The sequence below is a fragment of the Aspergillus terreus genome, genomic scaffold, assembly GCF_000149615.1.
Source record: "Aspergillus terreus NIH2624 scaffold_3 genomic scaffold, whole genome shotgun sequence".
In the NCBI taxonomy this organism is placed as follows: Eukaryota; Fungi; Ascomycota; class Eurotiomycetes; order Eurotiales; family Aspergillaceae; genus Aspergillus; species Aspergillus terreus.
Genome location: NT_165926.1, coordinates 80,665 through 102,525, shown reverse-complemented (window position 1 = coordinate 102,525; position 21,861 = coordinate 80,665). Strand labels below are relative to the sequence as shown.

The following is a 21,861-nucleotide window of genomic DNA, read 5'->3' as shown; positions in this document are numbered from 1 at the left end:
GACCTCCATCAATGGTCTATCACACACCCGCAGGGGTTTTGGCTAGATTTGCATCAATACACTGGCATCATTCCTGCATTGCCCACTACCATGACGCGCGCCTATGATCCAGGTCTTCCAATGAGCGCGATCCCCAAGTTCTTCGAGGGGGCTGTCGTCAATTACGCCGAGAATGTTTTCCACGGGAAGGATCCCAACCAGAACGCCCTTATTGGCATTCGTGAGAAAGAGTCACTCGACGGCGATGTTTGGACGTGGAGACATCTCGCTGAGATTGTCAGGAAGTTGCGGAGTGCCCTGTTACGCAGCGGCGTTGAAAAGGGTCAGCGAGTCGGCGCCATAATATCGACAAGCGTGTGGTCAGTCGTATTGTTCCTGGCTACGGCATCGATTGGAGCCATCTGGACTAGCATTGCTCCCGACATTGGCGAAGAGGTGAGGGTTTTATACCAAGTATCGGCTGACGAATACTGATTAACAACACTAGGGTTGTGTCTCCCGGTTAGAACAGATTCTTCCTAAGATTCTCTTTGCGGACAGCGCTTCGACGTTCAAGGGCAAAACTCATTCCAATGTTGACAAGATCCGCAAGATCGTTCGTCGCCTCCCACAAAAACCAGTGGTGATCGTGATACCATTGTCCGCTCCCCAACCGCTTGAATTTCCTACCATTGACGACTTTTTGTCCAAGTCAAAACCAGGGGATGCCTTGGACTTTGCCAGAGTGCCGTACAGCCACCCGCTCTACATCCTGTACACCAGCGGTACGACCGGGCAGCCAAAATGTCTTGTCCATAGCCATTCCGTCATTGTCCAACACAAAAAGGTGTCCCTCCTGCATAATTCTCTCAACCAGAATGATGTCGTGTTCCAATACAGCAGCACCTCATGGGTTTTGTGGAATATCATGGTTGGGCACCTGTCTGTTGGCCCAACCTTGGTCATGTATGATGGATCTCCTTTGTGGCCGAATCCTAACGCCATGTTAAAGACACTGGAACACCACCGCGTGACCTACTGGGGCACATCTCCCCGATACCTACAGGAGCTGGAGATGACTGGTTCAATTCCTAGCCAAGAGGTCGACTTGTCGTCATTAAAAATGGTACAAACCGGGGGATCTCACCTGGCAGCCCACCAGTACCATTGGTTCTATCGCACCTTTCCAAAATCTGTCCACTTGACTAGCGTCACTGGAGGCACTGATTTGGTCACATCCTGGATTGGCACTGACCCAGCTGGTCCCTTGTATCCAGGGGAAATCCAGCTTCCAATGTTGGGACAAGATGTTGATGTAGCCGATCCGAGCACTGGAGAGTCGATCAAGGAAACTGGAAGGCAAGGGGAATTTGTCTGCCGCGCCCCGTTCCCCTCTATGCCTGTCTTCTTCTGGGGAGACAAGGAGATGGCGAGATACAAGGATACGTACTTCGATCTGTTTCCTGATTGCTGGGCGCAGCATGACTGGGCTAGTTACAATCCTATTACAAAAGGCTGGCAGATACACGGGCGAAGGTGTGTATGAAATTGTTCAGTACGTTGCGGATCAGTTCTGACGGTACAGTAGCGATGGAGTGCTCAACCCACAAGGGGTCAGGTTCGGTTCCTCGGATATCTACTCGATCGTGGAAGCAACCCCCTTCAACCAAATCATATTGAATACGCTATGTGTTGGGAGACGCCGGCCTTTGGTCGATACAGACGAGTCCGTGTTCCTGTTCATAGTTATGCAGAGGGGTCATAGACTTTCTGCGAGTCTCACCCAGCGCTTGAAGGATGCGATCCGGCAAGGCCTCAGCAGCCGGCATGTTCCTCGTTTTGTTATAGAGGTTCCAGAAATCCCAATGACAGTGAACGGCAAGAAGATCGAAACCTTGGTTAAGAAGGTCATCTGCACTGGTGAAGTTCCAGGAACCGTGAGCAACACAGTCGCTAACCAGGAGTGTCTGAATTATTTTCAGCAGTTCTACGCCTTGGAGGATCGAAGAACAAAGCTATGAGGTTCTAATAGGAGTCCAGCACTTGCTGCGAAAGCTGGAGCTTTACCTTGGAAGCTTCTCGAGGCAGTACCTAGGTAGCTACTGCAATAGCTCATATCTATGTACTTAAGTCATTTTCACATACTTTCCAAAAGCCAGGAGCCACCCCAATCAAAACCCAACCCCTCCCAGTTACCACTCAGCATATCCAAGTCATCGCCTGGGATCCTAAGACTCTCTTGATTAAGGACTGACAGTCCGGAGGAGGAATATCTTTGCTGTGCTGCCACAGACGGAATGGTCAATTGTGCGTTGACAGGCGTAACTCCGGATACGTTGTCACGGCGCAACATATCCCATAGTTTGCACATGCTAGAGTCAAAATCCTCGAAGAATGGAATAACATCATCGGCCAAATGAGGAATGCCTGTATCGAATATTGGCTGCTTCGACGCATCCTCTGTGAGCTTCTGTAGTGCCCGAAGGGACCCAAAGGCCGAACCCCATTGCTGAGACAGTACCTGCAGGGAGGCTTTCAGCACAAGCATTTCTTCGCTAGCAACATGACGCAGAGGAAGGAATCGATACGCAGGTATCAGGGCGAGACCAGCGCATAGCGCGTAGAAAGTAAACGCCGGTCCTAGGCGACAAAGCTCTTCTTGCTCTAAAAAGACCCTGAATATTCCGACGATGAATGACGCGGCGATCAGAGCTCGAGCCGAGGGAAAACCGTCCGCGGTTGGAGTACGGTCAATGATCACAAGGGTGGCGAAGTACGTGACCATCACTTGTCGTATTTCGAGTGAAGAAGGTTGGTGCATCCCAAGGGACGGGAGGTCTTGTTTGACCCAGCGATAGAGCGCGTTCTCTAGTACTCGTTGATGATTCGGCAAGAGTTGACGCCGGAGACAGTGCTCAACGATGTCTCCAAGGAATTGACAAATTTGTACATAGATAATGAAGAGCCGTGCATTGATATCGGGAGCCTCAAAGTCGCCCAAGGCCGGCGGGAGAACGTCGCTATCAGACAGATTGATAGTACGTGGCCGACCAACACCAGCCGCAATAATGCAATCTCGCAGCTACGCGTCCATGTTAGTCGTCAATAAATGAGCGACGATCATAGGTGATGCGAATACTCACCACCAACGTCCACCACAGCCGTCGACGAAGCCCTTTTTGCCGTTCCTGAGGCGATGGCTCTTTATGAAGGCCGATCTGAAAGGCGATAGATTCGGCCGTTCGGAGCCAAAATCCACTTGTATCAGTGGATACGGTCTCCGGTCCAACGGGGTTGAACCAGTGCAGCAGAATGGCACTGGAGACCATGATGAGAGGATCCCTTTCGTTGCCAAAAAAGAAGAGTAGCTTGGCACGACGATAAAAGTTGGCACTTGAGGCATAACGAGCTGGCCGTTTTGCCATACGGCTGGCTGCGAGAAACAGTGACTGTAACAGCAGTGGTGATCTTGAACGGCCGGATAACCAAGCCGGATCGATGATAGGGGTCCATACATAGCCGAATTTCATAAAAATGGACATCAGTTCGTCCTGAACTTCTGGGGTTGGCAGTGTGTATGCTCCTTGTTGGGTGAGCAGTTGGACATCAATGTCAGGAAGACTGGCCCGCCCTTTTGAGGCATTGGGCGTGATGATCGACTCATTGAAAGGCACATGAAGGCCGAGATAACGGTCACGGGCACGATAGGTTTGAACTGGATTTTGATTATCTGGGCCGTTGTGGGCTGTGGACGACTGCGGAACGGCTTGAGGGAGACATTGAGCCGAGTTCGGGACTGGAGTTGTGTGCAGCTCAGCACTGCTGTCTCTAGGTGACAGGCTATTTGTGTATCTTTTACGCTTTCTCCTGTACCGGCTATTCGATTTTTGTCAGTGCGCCATGAGTCTCACTTCAGACGGCACGGCTGGGCAATATCGCTTACACGCAGTCCGCTTCAGATTTGACACAATTGGAACACGGATGTTGCTTGGCCAGGTCGCATTTGACCTGAGGAGATTTGTCAGAGGAACCTGGATACTGGGCACAGATATATTACCTTCTTCTTGTGACAGATGATACATGCGTTCAACATCCCGGGGTTGTCCGCAGTGCTGGTATCGGCGATTTACTGATCGATGGTGGGGAATCTCCGGGGGATGTGGGCCAGTGCAGCCCGTCGCTGAAGAGAGAAATTCGCGTAATAATCTGAATAGGCCCAGAGAAGCACGTAGGTTAGAAACTGAACTCCTGTCTTGATGCTGAAGAATAGCCTCGGCATAACCCCGCATTGGGGACATGGAATACCCGATCCTCGAATCTATATCTCCGCATTGTGTCCATTCACACGTCGATATGTTGATGGTGATGATCAAAAGGTACAGATCAAAGTCTATACTCAGAGAATAAACCACAGGACGAATGGCAATGGATTGGCTACCGACAATGGCCTTGGGCGGAGCCGCCCTGACGGCAATGGGGATGTATGCCGACGCCAAATATGCGATAACTAGCGACCTTCAGCAGATGAAAAGTGCGAGACAAGGCAAGCAGTTTGCCGCGGATCTACTGCGTCAACACGGAGAGGATGACTGGTCCTTCTACCATATTGTGCATTCATCTCATGCGGTTCGCAAGACGGTGGGCAGCCGCGAGGCGTTGCAGTTTGAGGGACGCAGCTGGACGTATGATCAATTCCGCCGGGAGATCGGGCGTATGGCTGACCAGTTAACACGGGCTGGAGTCAAGAATCGTACGGTGGTGTGTCTCTTTATCAATAATTCACCAGAGTTTCTGTTTGCTTGGTGGGCGCTATTCAAGTTGGGTGCAATCCCAGCTCCCATCAACACGAAATTCAAGGCAGATCACATCCGTCATTGTGCTCGTCTGTGCGATGCCTCGTTTGTCATTTGCTCTGCCGAGCTATGGTCAGTCATCCAAGATACTTACTATGTGCCTGGAAACAACGAGGGTGACCATCGCCCTGGTGTCATTTTATATGACTATGGTACTTACCCGTCGCCGCCGACAAGTTTGCCCGAGGGAGCGGCATACTGGTCTCATGAGACCTTTCAGCCTGCCACTGCTGAGACCGACGACTTCCCTGTGTCAACGCGACCCAAGATCGGCATCACAATGCCTGTCCAGTATCTGTTTACCTCCGGCACAACCGGTTTGCCGAAAGCCGTCTGTTATCCAGCAGGGTTTTGCTTGATGCTGAGCAACTACCGACGGTGGCCCGACATGTTTGAAACACCGCGGAGATTCTATATCTGCCTACCTATGTTTCATGGAACAGCTCAGTAAGGCCCCCAAATCAAGGCCAAGGCGTTTGACTAACAAAGAGGTAGAGTTGCGGCCCTTCCGGCGACCCTGATGACTTTTGGGACGATCATCCTGGCGCGTCGGTTCTCTCGTCAGCAATTTTGGAAGGACTGCCGCCAATTCAATGCCAATGCAATCTTGTATATTGGCGAAATGCTCCGCTATCTAGTTCAATCGCCACCCGATCCGAGCGGTGTTGATGAAAAGGACCATAATGTGACCTTGGCATTTGGCCTGGGCCTCGCCCCAACGGTATGGAAAGAATTCCGAGCTCGGTTCGGCGTCGAGTGGATTGTGGAGTACTACAGTGCTACTGAGTCTACCGTCTCGCTCGTCAACTCAACGCGGAACGATGCGGGTAATGGCAAGGTTGCCCGCTGGGGTCCCTTGATGCGGCGTTTCGGACAGGATATGTTCTACCTTATTCGCACAGACTTCACAACAGGCAATGTTGTCCGCGATCCCAGTACGGGATTTTGTATACCGGTAGCACCCGGCGAAGCTGGAGAGGCAATATGTCGGATTCGACCGCCAATTCAGCGCAAGCATGATTATGTTGGAGAGGGTGGGACCGAAGCTACGGAAAAGAAGACATTGCGAGATGTGTTTGAGAAAGGAGATGAGTTCTTCCGGCTTGGGGATGCGCTGGTGATGGTAAGGGACTTTCCTCTGCCTGTATATGTCCTGCTGTCCCCCAGGAACTAACTGTGGCTTAGGATTCGGATGGTTACATAACATTTTCTGACCGACTTGGCGACACGTACCGCGTGAAGGGCCACAATATTTCAACCACGGAAGTGGAACACTGCCTCAGTCGCCACCCCGACATTGCCGGAGTCAATGTTTATGCAATCCCTATGAATCAGTACGGCTACGAGGGTCAATTGGGATGTGCAGCGGTAGAGCTTCACGCTGGGTCCCATCCTCGAGCCGAGAGCATGATCGCCGACCTGGAGAAATGGATGGCTGAATCTGACCATGGCATTCCGGCATATGCCATCCCTCGCTTCTTGAGAATCCTTGGCAATTCCACCCCCGAAGTGGTCGCCAATCAGAGTTTGGATAAAGAGCAGGTTTCGGCAATCATGAAGAAGGTGAAGGTTGGCCTGCGTAAAGAAGGGTTCACGCCTTCACAGGAGAGTGGTGATCGGATGTATTGGATCGCGAAAGAGGGAAAGGGATACGTCAGAGTTGACCCGGAAACTGTCCGCTTGCTTCAGTCCGGGGATTTCCGGTTGTAGGAGCTTGCGAGAATGTTCATCAGTGCATAGAGGTAATGATATACCTGCGGAGTATACATCCGTAGCAACTTTGCCTACACCAGTGATAGCAACTGCAGCTCGAATGATACAGACAACCATTCCCTACCTACCATGGTCCATGAGGTTGCAGTGGCCTGTCTAGTAGATTTTCCTGATAATGGGCATTTCGGTATGTTATACGCAGACTTACTCATATTACATCTGCTTGGAGTCTGATTGTAGGGAGGTCCCCAACCATATAAGTATACCCTCGGATCTATCAAGTGCGGGGATTGGAAGCTACACGCATCCTCTGGTGGGTTGTATGGAGTAACTGTTATTAATGAATATGACCATCGGTTTATAATCGAGTAATCTTATCTGCTGATTTGGAGAGTGATCTCCATACTACTCCGTAATAAGATGGAAAGGGGGAGGGAAACAAGTGGACCTAACGATATAGTGGCTCCGTCGTGAAATCATATATGGAGCCCAGACACAGTAAAGATAACTACTCCATATCTCCAGCCTGTCAGATTTGTACGCCGATAGTAGTATAATTTTTACTACTAGATGTTCCCAAATCTAATAGCCATGACGGTAATATTCTAGATGAAGATACTTTGACCAGAACAGCTCTATAGCTACCTAGTCTATCAACAGGGACATGACCGGGAAACAAGGATATCTCAGTATCAAATATGGCATTGTTATGCACTATAGTAGACTGTAGACGCATGGCATTGAGTGGGAATTAGCCGGCTTGAACAGCGATAAGGATCTAATGCAGATTTGGCTGCAGATTTCCAGCTGCATCCGAAAACGTTCTACTCCGTACCGTAGTATTATCTATCCCCGGGGTCATCATAGTGGGTCAAAACCGAGGTGGGCTGCAGAAACCCTAAGGTGAAACAGGCATAGTGGCCTGGCAATCTAAGGGCTGCAACACGAGGCTGGACACAGCCTAGGTAGGTCTTACACTGAGAGGTATTCATCCTTTTTACCTTTCTTGCCTTTCCGCCTCCCGCGACGCCTTTTTTTCGTCGGTTTGCCGCGGAGCCCCACAAAGATCCACTACACGAGATCTTAGTGGCCAAATCTCACGTATGCCAAGCCGCCGGGCGGGAACCCTAAGTTGCCGGTCGAAAGAGTTTGCAACCTTGTATCAACCCGACGGACTCGGAAAGCCGGGAAGAGAACAGCCGCATGATGTTGCGCATGTGCCTGTTGGCCCCCGTACATTCCGATGAATCGTCTTTGTTGAGATTGTTGCAGAGAGATTGCTGGGTGCTCTACCTGTACAATATGTTCGAGAGGATACCCACCCGACCCGACAGAGCCTTCACTGCCGTCTCCACCACAACCACCCACTGTGAGACAGCTGGGAAAAAACTTCTCACCGCCAGCGAATGCAGGAAGCCGAGATGGACCCTGGATCTGTAGTGGCACATCCCTAACCGGACCGGTGACCGGCTACAACCGGTCCCACTTGCTACCACGACCAGCCTTGGGTCACCGTGGATCGTGGAATATCTGAGGAATTCCATCGGCCTTCTTCTTCAGACCTAGCCTGCCACGCACTTGCGATAAGGATGTGGTTCTCTGTATGCCGTGTAGTGTTCAGGTAACTAATTGCTACGGAGTACTCTTATCGCAATGCAAGGCATAGTGTCTTGCTATGCAGTAGGCAGCAGTTCACAGGAGGAATCGGGTCATGTCCGTTCTCCTTACATAACAGAAACCGCCCCTTGGCCTCCAAAGGACCATGCCCTTACTCTGGAAATACTACGTAGAACGGAAACCGGCATTCCTGTTGAACTGTGAGGGGGAACAGGACAAGGGACACGGAGGATGAACCATTGGCCATGTGTACTTCCCCAGAACAACCCCATCGCGAAACTGGGGATCCTCCAGGAATTGCCACTAATGACAACCCGTACCATACGGAGTACTCGAACCCCATTATTCCCATATTACTGGCATTCATTTGATAAGCCTAACCGTACCGGCCGAGCTGACTCAGCCCTTGGGTTGCCACTTTCGGTAGACACAGAAGATCGAGAGAGAAAAAAAAAAGCGAAATTGCCCAATGCTCCAGATCCACACTGGGCTCAGACACCAACGCGTTATTTAATTGTTCAGTCTTCCTACCCCAGACTTCCTCCTCCCCCTCTACGCTGCTGCTATCTACCCTACAGAATACATCATGAGTGAGTTACCAGTCACCACCGCTCCCAACGTCTCCGGCTGTGAACCATTAACGGATTTCTGCAGCGAAACCCAATGACGAGGAAATGGAGAAGGTCTCTCCGGAGGATTTCCCCCCGGCCAACGACCCGTTTGGCAATGAAGAGACTGGAGAAGTGAAATATCGGGTGATGAAGTGGTGGTAAGTCCAGAGAGCCCGCGACGAAGCTCAAGTTCTGTTCTGATCAAGCTACAGGCACGCTGGAATGCGTAAGACTCGCCTGGTTTCGAGTTCGACTAATAGGAGCCACATTCTAACCTTTTCTTCCCACAGTCATGGCTGCTGAAAACGTATCCCTGGGTGTCCTGTCCCTGCCATCAGCTGTCGCTACGTTGGGAATCATCCCGTAAGTGTGCATTGGGCTGTGACTCGGTAATGTGGATGGGAATGTTAACCTGACCTCAGCACCCTCTTCATCATTCTGGGAATCTCTGGTATTTCCTGGTATACCGGCTACGTCATGGGACAATTCAAGATCCGTTACCCTCAAGTCCACAGCATGGGCGATGCAGGTGAACTGTTGATGGGGAGATTTGGCAGAGAGCTGCTCTATGTCGCCCAATTGTTACTCCTCATCTTCCTCTGCGCCAGTCACGTCCTCACCTTCACGATCACATTCAACACCATCACCAACCACGGTACCTGCACGATTGTTTTTGGTGTGGTTGGAATGATTCTGAGCTTTCTGTGCAACTTGCCTCGCACGATGAACAAGGTCTACATCATGGCCATTGCCTGTGAGTATCAATCACCCCTCAACCATGGATCCATGTACTGATGGATTCTCTAGCATGCACCAGTATTGTGGTCGCAACGCTGGTCACGATGATTGCCATTGGTGTCCAGGCTCCTGATTATGTCCAGAAGGATATCACCACCCATGTCAGCTTCCAGGAAGCTTTCTTGGCAGTGACCAACATCATTTTTGCCTACAGTATGGTTCTCCCTAACCTTCACATAGCTTCTTACCCTTTCATTCAGCGGAACTGACTCGGGTCCAGTCGCTCATGTGGCCTTCTTCGGGTTCCTGTCCGAGATGGAAGACCCTCGTGAATTCCCCAAGTCATTGGCCATGTTGCAAATTGGTGATACCAGTTTGTACATTGTCGTTGCCTTTGTCATTTACTGCTATGCAGGCCCCGAGGTTGCCTCGCCTGCACTGTCCTCCGCCGGACCGGTGATGAAGAAGGTTGCCTATGGCCTTGCCATCCCAACTGTGCGTCATCCACCCTTTTGCGTATCCACCACAGCACTCGGCTAATCGTCACCAGGTTATCATCGCCGGAGTCATCTTCGGCCATGTTGCGTGCAAATATATCTACGTCCGCATTTTCCGCGGCGATAGGGCGCATCACATGCACCAGAGGAGTGCTTTGGCTATTGGATCTTGGATTGGCATCGCATTGGCCGTTTGGGTCGTCGCCTGGGTCATTGCGGAGTCCATTCCGGTCTTCAACGACCTTTTGAGTCTGATTGTATGACACCCCTCCAGGTATCGAGATATCCATATATCTAACAGTTAACAGTGTGCCCTCTTTGGAAGTTGGTTCAGTTTCGGTCTCCCGGCCATGTTCTGGTTCTATATGAACAGAGGCCAGTGGTTCGCCAATCCCAAGAAGATCTTCCTCACCATTCTGAACTTGATTATCTTGGGCATTGCCTTTGCTATTGTAAGTCTCTTATATACATATCCTAGTTTGCTTCAACTAACACCATGACAGTGTGGTCTGGGACTATATGTTTCCGGTGATGCGATCAATAAGAGCTCATCGAAAGCCAGCTGGACATGTGCCAACAACGCCGATTAAGCATGATGCGTCACGTTTATACATGTACTATATTTTGGGGCTCTCTGTACAGAGTGTCTAGCTCATGGTTAACAGGCCATGTCTCGCCCCCTCCCTGGTCATAAACATCAGGGGATATCGTTTCAGGATTTTTGTTTCGGGTTCTTCATGGTTCTACGGAGTATGTCTTTTGATGTCACAGCCTCGTCTATTCTTAGAGATACACCGCCTTGATGGTTAGAATATCTGATTTGTACATACGCCAAAGTTGCGCTATCCGTATTCATCGCTGTATCTCGCTGTAATCAAGTGTAGATCCATGTAGGAAAGGACAAATCCCAACTAATCACCTCTTCCCCAGTTACCACTGCAGACCTATAGAGTAATTAGTGAGTGTCTATGAACATCGCCAGTGATAAGGTGAAGATATTGAAATATGGTAAGATCAGCAAGTGTATACCCAACGGTATAGGCCTACTGGCCCAGAATCTCCGTTAGTGTCTAGTTGCATATAGGGCACTGGAAGCGATACTATCATTATGCTATAAATTAGCCTACATACGTCACGATCTCCACTGCGGGTCGTCGCGACGGGCAGTCAGAGCGCTAGAGACAGCGAAGCACAGGGACTTCAGGCGCAAGCGCGGGGCTGTACTTGAGGCTAGATTTGGCTTGGGTTATTTGAGCCCTCCACCTCTTCTCCCTTAAAAAGAAACCCCCGTCCACTACTTGTATTGCGGCAGAAATGACTGGACAAGATATCAAAGTCGCCATCGTAACAGGTGCTACAGTGAGTTCCTAAGCCCTGCCTGACTTCCTTCTTCCCACCCCTTTTCTGCCCTAACAAGATGTGGCATAGTCCGGCATTGGCAAAGCAATTGCGCGCGACCTATACAAGCAAGGATGGCACGTCGCCTGCGTTGGCCGCAGGGAAGAACCCGGCCATGAGCTTGAGAAATCCCTAGGAGACAGGGCACGGTTCTTTAAAGGAGATGTAAGTAACTATCAGAGCCAGGCGGGTGTCTTTCAGCAGGTTTTCCGGCACTGGGGCCGAATCGATGCTCTATGTGCCAATGCCGGCGCAGTCGATCAATCTTCGCTTTACCTCCTCGGCCAACACGAGCGGGATGTAGACGATCTACCGGAGGAGCCGAACCTTATATCCACGGATACCAACTATAAAGGCCTGATTTACGGGACTGTGTTAGCAACGCATTTCATGCGGCACAACACGCCTCGACTAGGTGGGAAGATCGTGGTGACGGGGAGTATTGGCGGAATGTTCCCGCATAGAACGTACCCCGAGTACTGCGGAACCAAAGCGGCGATCAACCTGTTCGTTCAGAATATGGCGCCTATCCTCAAGGCCAAACATAACATCCACATCAATTGTGTCATGCCAGGGATGGTCGATACTGAGATTGTTCCTCCCGAGATGACTGCGGCCGTGTCGCCAGAATGGTGAGTCTGTCTGACTGGGCAAATCTACCTGCGGCGGCACTGGTTAATTGTTTGATGTGCAGTTTGACGCCAGTTCAAACTATACTGGACGCGTATCGTCTCTTTTTAGATGACACAACAGGGATGGCTGGCGAGTTGCTAGAATGCTCCGTGGACAAGATGTTATTCTATAAGCCACAAGAGATGGCCAACGGACGGTTTACCAAACGCGCTGTCACGGTTTGGGAGCCACTATTTAGTCAGATGCATGGTGAGGACTCTGGGTTGCCAGATGCAATTCCATAAGGGTATACTACGGACACTCAATGGCTCAGTAAGGCACTCCCAAGGTTCTTTACCACATACCGCGGGATATTCTCATTTCGGGCTTCAGCTGTTGCTGAGAACCTCGGCAAGCAGATGGATAAAAAAAGCGTACACACAAATGATATAGTATTTCCTAGGGATTTATTGACGTCCATAATGGAATAAACAGGTCCGTCTTCTAATTATTTATAAGATAAGACGTTCTGGATCATTGGTAAACTGTATCGTGATTCATTGTATGAGAAGTACACCAAAAGAACCAGGATACAAGCAAGCTATGCCAAGGTATATATTGTTCTAGTGCAGTCAATGGTCACCACCGTCCAATGATGGAATGAACCTCGCCTCTGCTTTCTATAGGCACGTGTATTTTCCATATCTTTGTCTTTAGGCTTATAAGACTCCTAAATTTAGATATCACGAAGACGGACAGAAGATAGCCATTTGAGTAGGCGTTAGATTTTGGCGTCCTAAGCAGAATCGTTATATGTATTTCCCAGATACATAATCCTGCACACCCAGTCTATACCAATAAAACAAAGCTCCCTTACACCAGGTACCGGAAGCCCTTAGTCATATGCAACTCGTCCACATGCGCATTGTCCGGCTGGCCATTAGCCTCGTGCTCCGCCTCCTCAAGCTGCTTGTTAAGGTTGGCAAGCAGCATGCGGAGCCCGAAACAGCCGACAATAGTGATGCCAAACATGGCCGTGACAATGCCGTAGCTCTTCCGGTATCCATTTTCCGAAAGATTCCAGACGTACGAGCCAGCGACGTTGCCCAGTTGGCTGAATGCGTTGATCATGGCGATGGCCACGGCACGCTTCGCGGGAGGACGCGGGAAGGTTGAACTGATCCAGGAGTAAAAGACGATGAAGCTGTAGTTCCGGGTTTCGTTAGCACAGTCATTGTATCGAGTGGATTGCCGGAAGTGAGTGTCTGCCTTGGTGGTTTGAAACACAAGGCACGGAAAAAGCTTACCCAGCATAAGAAGCGGCCCTGGAGAAACAGAGCGACATATCGAGCCGCAACATTCAACGTGGACATGCTGATAATGAAGCCAACCAACCCGACGAGAATAGGGCCCACGATATGCCAGAACTAGAAGTGACAAGACGCGTCAGCCAGGCGCAATTTGTACCTCAAGGAACATAAGTGCGGACAAACCTTCTCCTGATACCGATCGGAGCTCCACGCTACGGCCAGTGAAAAGAGGCAAGAAAACACCCATGGCGGGGCGCTCATGAGGAGCGTGGGCACATAACTGAACCCGAGGGTCTCGGTAAGACTGGGCTACAATGCCACGAGTCAGAAAACGTGACGTCCAAAAGAGAGAAAACGACTGGTAGAGGACTCACAAAGAAGGCGTTGAACGAGAGGCCAACCACATAAGCGGTAAAGGTGATCATCATGATATAGATCTTGATATCCTTCACGGCCATGAACAAGCCATCCCACGGTCCCTGATCCTCCGAATCAACATCCGCTTCTCCTACATCCTCCGCCATGCGTAGCTGGGCTACCTCCAGTTCCTCCTTGGTGAAACCGCGCGTGTTAGTCGGCAGATCAGGCAGGATGAATCCGGCAGAGATGGCAATGGCCATTGTAATGGCACCCTCGACTGGAAAAATAGCAGGGTCAGCCAAGTGTGATTGACAGGAGTGGTGAGTGATTGAGAGACTTACTCCAAAACAGCCAGCGCCACGCGGCATGGCCCAGAACGCCCTGCATGTCAGAGAGAACGCCAGCGGCAATAAGAGAGGAGAATGCATTCGAAATCAGGTTTCCACAAAAGAGAATTGCGTTTCTTGTCGTCAGCTCTCGACGGGTATACCATTTCGACAGAATCATGAGAGCTCCGGGAAGGAAAGCGGCCTCAACAAAGCCGAGGAAGAAACGGATGACGACCAATCCCGCAAAGTTAGTGGCCACACCCGACAAGGTCGAGATAAGACCCCAAATGAGCATGACCACGGAGATATAAAGTGAGGGCCGCTGGATCCTGTTGATGAAAATGTTGGACGGGACTTGCATCAGGATATAGCCGACATAGAGAATGCTCAGACATGTCGCATATTGGCTGTAATCCATATTGAGATCTTCCTGGAGTCCCTTGAGACGAGCAGCCGAGATGTTATTGCGGTCCAGATAGTTCATGATATAGATGAGAACGAAGAGACCACAGCGAGCATCGAGCTTGCGCTTCAGGCTTTTCTCTACTCGTGCACGCGTGGCCGGATCGGCCAACGCAGGGCTCATCGCAGTGGCCTGAGATCTCTCCATCGTCTCAGACGTCGGCTTCTCGAGATGGGCGGCATCAGAGCCGGACTTGGAGATCTCGTCCGCCATGATATATGATGGTGGCAGTTGGGGATGGTCGACTCCCCCGAATTATCCCTGGTATGAAAAATCCCCGTGGGGTACAGGAGGGAAGCAGGGGTATTTGGCTTTTTCAACCGACGATTGCCCAGCCCATCAGGCCCTTTTTCGGCCCGGCTTTGGGACCTTATTGTGTCCCGGCGGGGGTTTGGGGTGGATCTGGGCCGATGTCTACGTCGGAATCTGATTCGGCATGCTTCTCGGGAGAATGGGACGGAGTACAGTACCACCGATCAGCTGGAAAAAGGTGAATTCCCCCCCAGTTTGTCACCTTCTGCAACCAAAGGAGTATTAAGAGTAAGCTAGTTCCTTTAAAGGATCGTATATTGCCTTGATAGAATGCCTTCCATCTCCTGCGTGCTACTACTAGTCTACAGTATACTCCGCAGAGAAGAGGAAAATTTTTCATCCCACGGAGCTTGGCAAAAGGTGGATCGATGGGAGACCGCGTGGGAGCGTGGGGGCGGGGAACGTGGGGGTCGTGGGGGTGCCGTTCGGGACTGTTTCGAGTATCTCTACTCCGGAGTATGGAGCAAGGCAGGATTTTGCCGAGCTCTTTATTGGAGAATGACGCAAAAGCCCCCAGGGACACGCATGGTCAACCAGTCCGATTGCGGGCATCCCCGGGAATTGGCTTATCCCCGGACGGGGACCGGATGTTTGAGTAGCAAACTGTTACATATTGTCTATAAATTCAGGCATCATGGCGGGGAAGACCACTGGATTCACATGCCCTTGCGTCATCCACCCTTGAGAGGGATGTGCGACCTGCAATTGTCTGCATTTGTACCTTCTACGAGTATTCTTGGACAACCACGGGAGTCTTTAGATATGAGAACGTAGGAGGTCCGTTGTAGGTAACATTCCAGCAAGTACCTAGAACAGTGGTCATATCCGACCACGCCGTAGTACAATCCTAAGAACAGACCAAGCCTTAAGTTCATTTCAATATCTACAAAAAGTCAAGGTGTGTACTCCTTGGTCTGAAGTATAGTACGGCCGGTGCCCGACAATCAAATCCCGACGAGATGGTCCGATATTGCCGTTGTTTTCCCGACTGTTGAGAGAGACAACCCGGAACATCCTATTGACTACCGGCGCTGATACATCCCCAACAGCCAATTCGGCCAACAGGATGGGACATTGGCCCATTGGCCCAACAAAACCATCGGAAGTCTACGGGTCCGTCTGCAACTACTTCTCGGTTGATATGTATGCTTGTTTGCTACGGAGTACTCCGTACATCCGGTCCGTTCATTAGCCTCTGTTATCGGGGCCAATTAGAGCAAAAGTAGACCCTTAGAAATCTTGACGACGAAATGTAGATACCCTAAAACAACACGGACTTACCACTTATTCAGGAATTATCGCTTCTGTCATTACCAAACCAATATCATATATAATACTTTTCATTAAGAAGATACACAACGACAAGAGAGGATTAATCTCTTATTTCTTCACCCGGAGAGACCTACGGGATTTTCTTAAGAGGAAACCCTCTAAAAAGTCTCCGTTAAGCCTTCAGATCTTATTCTGATTACGAGCCATTGTACGATACCTACGATTTACGATTGTCGATTGATGACGGCTGTGAGAACAAATTCTGCCAGACCCATGACTATTGCACAGCCTAAGTGTTTCTAACTCCATGACCAGACTTCTGCAATGACACAACAAGTCAAAGCGATATCTCAGCTAACAAAAAACCCAAGGCTGCGGTCGAGGTTACGATGTGACTATGTTAAGTCTCCACGGTTTTAATGCATATAGCCTTTTTGCTCTGAACACATGGCGGTAGGGTCAAAAGAACGGTACATTCGAACTAAAACAGTGGTCTCTTCATGGTTAAGTACTTAACTAACAAACATAAGGATCTAGTTCGTGGAATTCCGGGATGCTCTAGATCCTCAGGGAATACTCCGTGCCAATGTCGGCCGGAGCAACACGATCATGGTGAGATGTCCCACGATCCTACATACATATAGACGACAGGAAGTCACTGTCGCTGCTTATATAACCTCCAGCCGCGCAGACACTTACCACTTCATTATATAAAGTATATAACTCTTTATGTAGATCGTAGTTGCCTTCTCACAAAGCTCGCTGCCGTATGAATAGTCTCCTTCTGCTCTTTCTTCCACCCCAGAAGCGCCCCAACAGCATACACATCATGCGGTGTATCTGGCACCTCCAAATGCTCAACTACATTCCCCGGTACCGCACGATACCGCTCCGCGGCACCCCTGACACTATCACAAAGCACTTCGGCGCCTCCTGCCTGCACAAATAGCGCCACAGGCGTCGCAAACGGATACAGCGCCGGTGACAGATATGGATCATCCAGTCGCACAAATTCCGGCGGCGCAATAGCTGCTGCTCCCCACGCCATTAGTGGGGCATCGACATAGTCCGTTTCGCAATTTCGATTTCGTAGGATAGCGGATTTGTCACCTTCGAGACAGTACTCGAGCGATGGCGAGAACATAAGACATACCCTGGGCAGTGGGAGGTTGGCAAGATTGAAATCTGATTCGACATCAGCGTTCTGCGGCGAGGCGAGCGTGTTGAAAAGTCCTAAGTAGCGCACGAGAGCTAGCGCGATGGTGGCACCAGAAGAATCGCCGGCGAGAACGATGCGGAGCGGGGAGATGCCGAGATCTTTGACGAGATATATATACGCAGTGATTGCATCTTGCATGGGTGCTGGGTAGCCGGCTAGGGTTTTCTTGTCCCCTACAAGCCGATATTGGGGCCAGAATGAGCGTGTACCGGGACCTAGTGCTTCGTTGGTCATTTCAGCAACATCCCCGGAATCTTCTGGCCGTCCTGTGAGCCACAGGAATGATCCCGAATGGAAAGACAGAACGACAACACTGTTATCAACATCGCTATCGCAGCCGTCTGACCGCTGTTTTGGCGATGGTGGTACATCTGGATACCAAGTCCCTCCAATAACATCCGGTTTAACATTCTGGTTGCTGGCAAACGGCCCACGGTATGCACTCGCTGCAGCTGGCTGAATAGTCACCCATTTATCACCCGTGTCCCCGGCTTCCAGTGTCAGCGATTGGGTGAAGCCAATTTCTCTGATGATGATAAAGGCGGTTTTGATGAGCTGTGTCCGAAGGGCCTGTGTGTAGGTCCACTGGGTGTTTGGGCGTAGAGGGCTGAAGATGTAGAGAAGGCTATAAGATATGGCTAACAGGATCACACGAGGAATCGCAATGATGCACCAAATGGCGCAGCCTGGCTGTCTAGTGCGCCAATCATTAGGGACTGCTTTTGGATCCGCATATTCAATCATTTTGCTGGCCCACGATAGGTTCTGTATTGTAGGTTCAAATATATGGCTGATTGGGAGAGTATGGCAGAGGATGCCAACTCCATATTTATATGATTATATCAAAGCGCAATCGATGGCCATATCGGGACGAAAGCCGAGTGCGGCTGACTCGGACACATATTTTTTGGTCTCTGCCTAGACGAGCCCCTTCAGCCGCTGGCATCAGGTCAGCACACCCCACCAGAAACCCGAAGCCCGACGCAATGGATTCCCAAAGCGACCTAGCCTTGTTGCATCTAAGAGCTTACTTGCAATAAGCATCCTGAAGCTTTCAATCACCCACTACACGAACGTAAGTTACTGCGAACTTTCTAATCTACTTCAATTATGAGCATACACACAGCCTCAATACCTATGTAACACAGTTCAGCTCCGCCTCTCAGGAACTATGTAGGTAGTAACCTACAGACATGACGAATCATACGACAGCCTTAATCGTCTCTAGGAAGCAGCCGCACCCCGCCTTCGGGGGGTTGGTCTGCCTCACCTCGACGCAAAATTCCTATCTTAGCGCAAAATTTGAAGCCTTTTTATTAATTTCTCTCTACCCCTATTATAAATCCCTATTCTAAAATAGAGAAATGTATCTTGAAAGCCTGCGAAGCAGCTAAACATGTTGAGACTCTAAATATTAGCGCGTTATCGCGTGAATTTAATGGTTTTTATTATCGGCTTTGGGCACGCCTAGACTTGGTTGGGTTAGTAAGCTGTAGGAAAAGCTTGGCCTAGTCGAACGTATTGACATTCTGACAAACTCCTCTGACTTGTCGGCTGCAGAGCTTGATGGAATGTCTTGGATATGTGGCTGGCCGCCGGTATTGACCAAAAAACTCGGAAGCACGTTCAGGAGTGGATAAGGTAGGTGTTGGCAGGGTGTTCGTAGGAGAAAACAGTAAGGTGATCGTTGTGGCCCGAGGACTATGACTAAGTTTCTGGGGCCCACTCTCCGTTCTTAGCCTCTGATATCGGAGCTAATTAGAGCAAGAGTGGACCCTTCGAAATCTTTTAACGACGAAGGATAGATACCCTAAACAACACAGACTTACTACTTATTTAGGAATTATCGCTTCTGTCATTGTTAGACCAATATCCTATGTAATACTTTTTATCAAGAAGATATACAACGGCAAGAGAGGATCGATCTCTTATTTCTTCAGCCAAAGAGACCTGCAGGGTTTTCTCAGGACACCCTTATTCTGATTATGAGCCATTCTACGACACCCACGATCTACGATTGTCGATTGATGGCGGTTGTGACAACAATTCCTGTTAAACTCATAACTATTGCAGGGCCTACCTAAAGTGTCCCTAACTCAATGACCAGCCTTCTGCAACGACACCAGTCCCCCATCAACAACAAGCTCCGTCCCCGTAGTAAACGTCGCATCGAACGCCAGAAACGCAACAGCCTTTGCAACTTCCTCTGGATGACCGATTCTGTCCAGTGGTGTGGTGCGCACACCTTCCTCCTCAAACGCCGCCATTGCCTCCACTGGCGTCCCTGCCACCCCCATGGTTGGTGTTTTGATAAACCCAGGAGAAACAGCATTAACCCGAATCTTCCGGCCCGCCAGCTCGGCGGCTAAAGTCTGCACGAGGGAGTGCACTGCTGCCTTTGATGCCGAGTAGACGGACATACCGGGGATGCCCTTTTTGTTCGCCACGGAGGTGGTGAAGACGACCGCGCTACCCTGGCGGATGAAGGGGACCAGGCGCTGCGCGACGAAGAAAGCCCCAAACACGTTGGTGCTGAAGGTCCGGTGGAAAGTTTCTTCTGTCACGTCTGTGAAGGCATCAAGGTGCGCGTAGCCGGCGTTGATGAAGAGAAGGTCGATCTGCTCGCCGGGTCCGAAGTACGCCTCAACCTGGTGCACCAGCTCGGTGATGTCCTTCAGAGAGGTGATGTCGCATGGGACAACGCGGGCCTTGCTTCCGAGTTCTCGCTTGGCGGTGTCAATAGGCTGAGAGCTCCGGCCCGTCACCAGGATTTGAACGTCTTGTTGAAGGAGCAACTGGGCGGTTGCAAGGCCAATACCATGCGTTCCGCCGATAATGACTGCTTTTTTGCTGGGGTTGGTGGCCATTGTGCAGACGGTGATGATAATGATGGAGATAATGCTGGGATATTGCTAACTGGAGGAGCAGCTTTCTTTGATGTTGACTGCCACTGGCTACATAGGCCCGCCTTTTATCTGTATACCGGGTGACAAGTTCAATGCTGCATTTCTAAGCACAGCCTTGGCGGTGTCTTGTGTATTAGATGCCACTATACTATATCCCAGACTCAACATGACGGATCTCGTATTCCCACCTGCTTGTGGCTTGGCCTAGTCAAACATATTGACATTCTGACAAATCCAGAGGAATTTGTCAGCTACAGAGCTTGGTAGAATGTCTTGGATATGTAGCTAGCTGCCGGTATTGACCAAAACTCGGAAGCACGTGCAGGCCTGGATCAGGTAGGCGTTGGCAGGAATGTTCGTAGAAGAAAACAATAAGGTGATCGTTGTGGCCCGAGGACCATGACTAAGTCTTTGGGGCCCACTCTAGTGCCCTTTAGCTCACTGTCTTTTACAGTGAGTTGATGGCCCGGGAAGACCGTACGATGGAGGACTTGGAATGATTGGGAGAGAGAAAAGAGTGACGTGGTGAAGGTCATGTTGGCGGCTTTCATGGATCACGTGATAATTGACATATTATTGGTCAACCTGGAAGAAGCCCAAAATCATGTGATATCCCAAACGGGCATGGTGTACGTTCCGTTTTCAGTAGTCACTCGCGATTGTCGCTCTCGGCTGGTCAGGCCTACAGCCTCCTTGATTGAGTCCCAGAGATTGTTTTGTGTGAATGTTTCTCCCTAAACATGTCGATACTATAGTATCGGCTCGCTACATAGCCCAAGCCGCTCTTGAATTGCCCCCTCCGGCCACGTGTCCGCAGAATCTCGAGTATATATTACTTCCCATCCCTGACGTCAAGATCCTGTGGAAATTTATGCACCGTAAGAAGATTATGGTCCCTAGCTAGGAAGCTCCACCGTTTGGGAGGGTGCAATCCAACACTCACAGCCGAATCGAATGCTCCTCTCTCTGCCTGACATACATATTCACTCGGACTGCCATGCCTCAACTGCATTTCTCTGGCCGTGAATACCCCGCATGATGGTCCAAGGCCGGAGCGAGGCGATCATCATTGTCACTGCCGCTGTTCTGGCATTATCAACTCTTGCTGTGAGTCTGCGGTGCTATACACGGCTGTACATTGTGCGGGCGTTTGGGTGGGATGACAAAACGATGCTCACGGCTATGGTATGTGCATAATGTTCAGACAACACAGAATGAGACTATTCACAGCAGCTAACCGGTATAGGCGTTGAACATAGCTTTCTGTATTTGCACTTTTGTGGGTGCTACCTACGGGATTGGCCAGAAGAATGCTTGGTTTCTAGAGAGACCGAATAACTTGCACATTGCTCTATTTGTGAGTAATCCTCCTATATACGTTCAATATTGCTCTAACTCCACCAGTCCTGGTGGTTAGGTCAGATTTTCTACATCTTGACCTGTGTTGTTGCGAAAACAAGCATTGCCCTAACACTTTTACGCATCACCGTTGTTCGGACTCATGCCATAATCCTTTACATTGTCACCACATTTAACATCATTGTCGGCCTTTTGTTCTTCTTCTTCACCATCTTCCAGTGCAAACCTATCGAATTTCTTCTGGATAACGATGACTGAACATGGGCCCTGTCTTGACCCAACATCACCTTTAGGCATTGCCTAATTGTCCACG

The 21,861-nt window shown here is 50.1% G+C and overlaps 9 protein-coding genes across 9 annotated transcripts; 5 read left to right on the top strand and 4 right to left on the bottom strand.

Moving 5' to 3' along the window:
* Nucleotides 1–90: 90 nt before the first annotated feature.
* Nucleotides 91–1,525, top strand: ATEG_01924 (uncharacterized protein; the record flags this gene model as incomplete). Its single annotated transcript, XM_001211102.1, has 2 exons — nt 91–435; nt 488–1,525. The coding sequence occupies 2 exons, from the start codon at nt 91–93 to the stop codon at nt 1,523–1,525; spliced, it is 1,383 nt and encodes a 460-aa protein (XP_001211102.1).
* A 591-nt stretch (nt 1,526–2,116) lies between these two features.
* Nucleotides 2,117–3,308, bottom strand: ATEG_01923 (transcription factor domain-containing protein; the record flags this gene model as incomplete). Its single annotated transcript, XM_001211101.1, has 2 exons — nt 2,117–3,061; nt 3,123–3,308. The coding sequence occupies 2 exons, from the start codon at nt 3,306–3,308 to the stop codon at nt 2,117–2,119; spliced, it is 1,131 nt and encodes a 376-aa protein (XP_001211101.1).
* A 1,114-nt stretch (nt 3,309–4,422) lies between these two features.
* ATEG_01922 (uncharacterized protein) lies at nt 4,423–6,542 on the top strand (the record flags this gene model as incomplete). Its single annotated transcript, XM_001211100.1, has 3 exons — nt 4,423–5,279; nt 5,328–5,955; nt 6,018–6,542. The coding sequence occupies 3 exons, from the start codon at nt 4,423–4,425 to the stop codon at nt 6,540–6,542; spliced, it is 2,010 nt and encodes a 669-aa protein (XP_001211100.1).
* Nucleotides 6,543–8,748: 2,206 nt separating this feature from the next.
* On the top strand, nt 8,749–10,598 carry ATEG_01921 (putative amino acid transporter; the record flags this gene model as incomplete). Its single annotated transcript, XM_001211099.1, has 10 exons — nt 8,749–8,752; nt 8,817–8,931; nt 8,986–9,020; nt 9,064–9,136; nt 9,196–9,527; nt 9,581–9,724; nt 9,792–10,006; nt 10,062–10,265; nt 10,317–10,460; nt 10,512–10,598. 10 exons carry the CDS (start codon nt 8,749–8,751, stop codon nt 10,596–10,598), a joined length of 1,353 nt encoding a protein of 450 aa, XP_001211099.1.
* A 724-nt stretch (nt 10,599–11,322) lies between these two features.
* On the top strand, nt 11,323–12,323 carry ATEG_01920 (SDR family oxidoreductase; the record flags this gene model as incomplete). The annotated part of the gene is made up of 3 exons (XM_001211098.1): nt 11,323–11,367; nt 11,437–12,038; nt 12,101–12,323. The coding sequence occupies 3 exons, from the start codon at nt 11,323–11,325 to the stop codon at nt 12,321–12,323; spliced, it is 870 nt and encodes a 289-aa protein (XP_001211098.1).
* A 203-nt stretch (nt 12,324–12,526) lies between these two features.
* On the bottom strand, nt 12,527–14,693 carry ATEG_01919 (uncharacterized protein; the record flags this gene model as incomplete). Its single annotated transcript, XM_001211097.1, has 6 exons — nt 12,527–12,619; nt 12,685–12,814; nt 12,896–13,320; nt 13,512–13,637; nt 13,703–13,965; nt 14,030–14,693. 6 exons carry the CDS (start codon nt 14,691–14,693, stop codon nt 12,527–12,529), a joined length of 1,701 nt encoding a protein of 566 aa, XP_001211097.1.
* Nucleotides 14,694–16,671: 1,978 nt separating this feature from the next.
* Nucleotides 16,672–18,027, bottom strand: ATEG_01918 (uncharacterized protein; the record flags this gene model as incomplete). Its single annotated transcript, XM_001211096.1, has 3 exons — nt 16,672–16,694; nt 16,764–16,765; nt 16,889–18,027. The coding sequence occupies 3 exons, from the start codon at nt 18,025–18,027 to the stop codon at nt 16,672–16,674; spliced, it is 1,164 nt and encodes a 387-aa protein (XP_001211096.1).
* A 1,352-nt stretch (nt 18,028–19,379) lies between these two features.
* ATEG_01917 (putative short chain dehydrogenase) lies at nt 19,380–20,150 on the bottom strand (the record flags this gene model as incomplete). Its single annotated transcript, XM_001211095.1, has 1 exon — nt 19,380–20,150. One exon carries the CDS (start codon nt 20,148–20,150, stop codon nt 19,380–19,382), a length of 771 nt encoding a protein of 256 aa, XP_001211095.1.
* Nucleotides 20,151–21,227: 1,077 nt separating this feature from the next.
* ATEG_01916 (uncharacterized protein) lies at nt 21,228–21,806 on the top strand (the record flags this gene model as incomplete). The annotated part of the gene is made up of 3 exons (XM_001211094.1): nt 21,228–21,374; nt 21,436–21,546; nt 21,594–21,806. The coding sequence occupies 3 exons, from the start codon at nt 21,228–21,230 to the stop codon at nt 21,804–21,806; spliced, it is 471 nt and encodes a 156-aa protein (XP_001211094.1).
* Nucleotides 21,807–21,861: the final 55 nt, after the last annotated feature.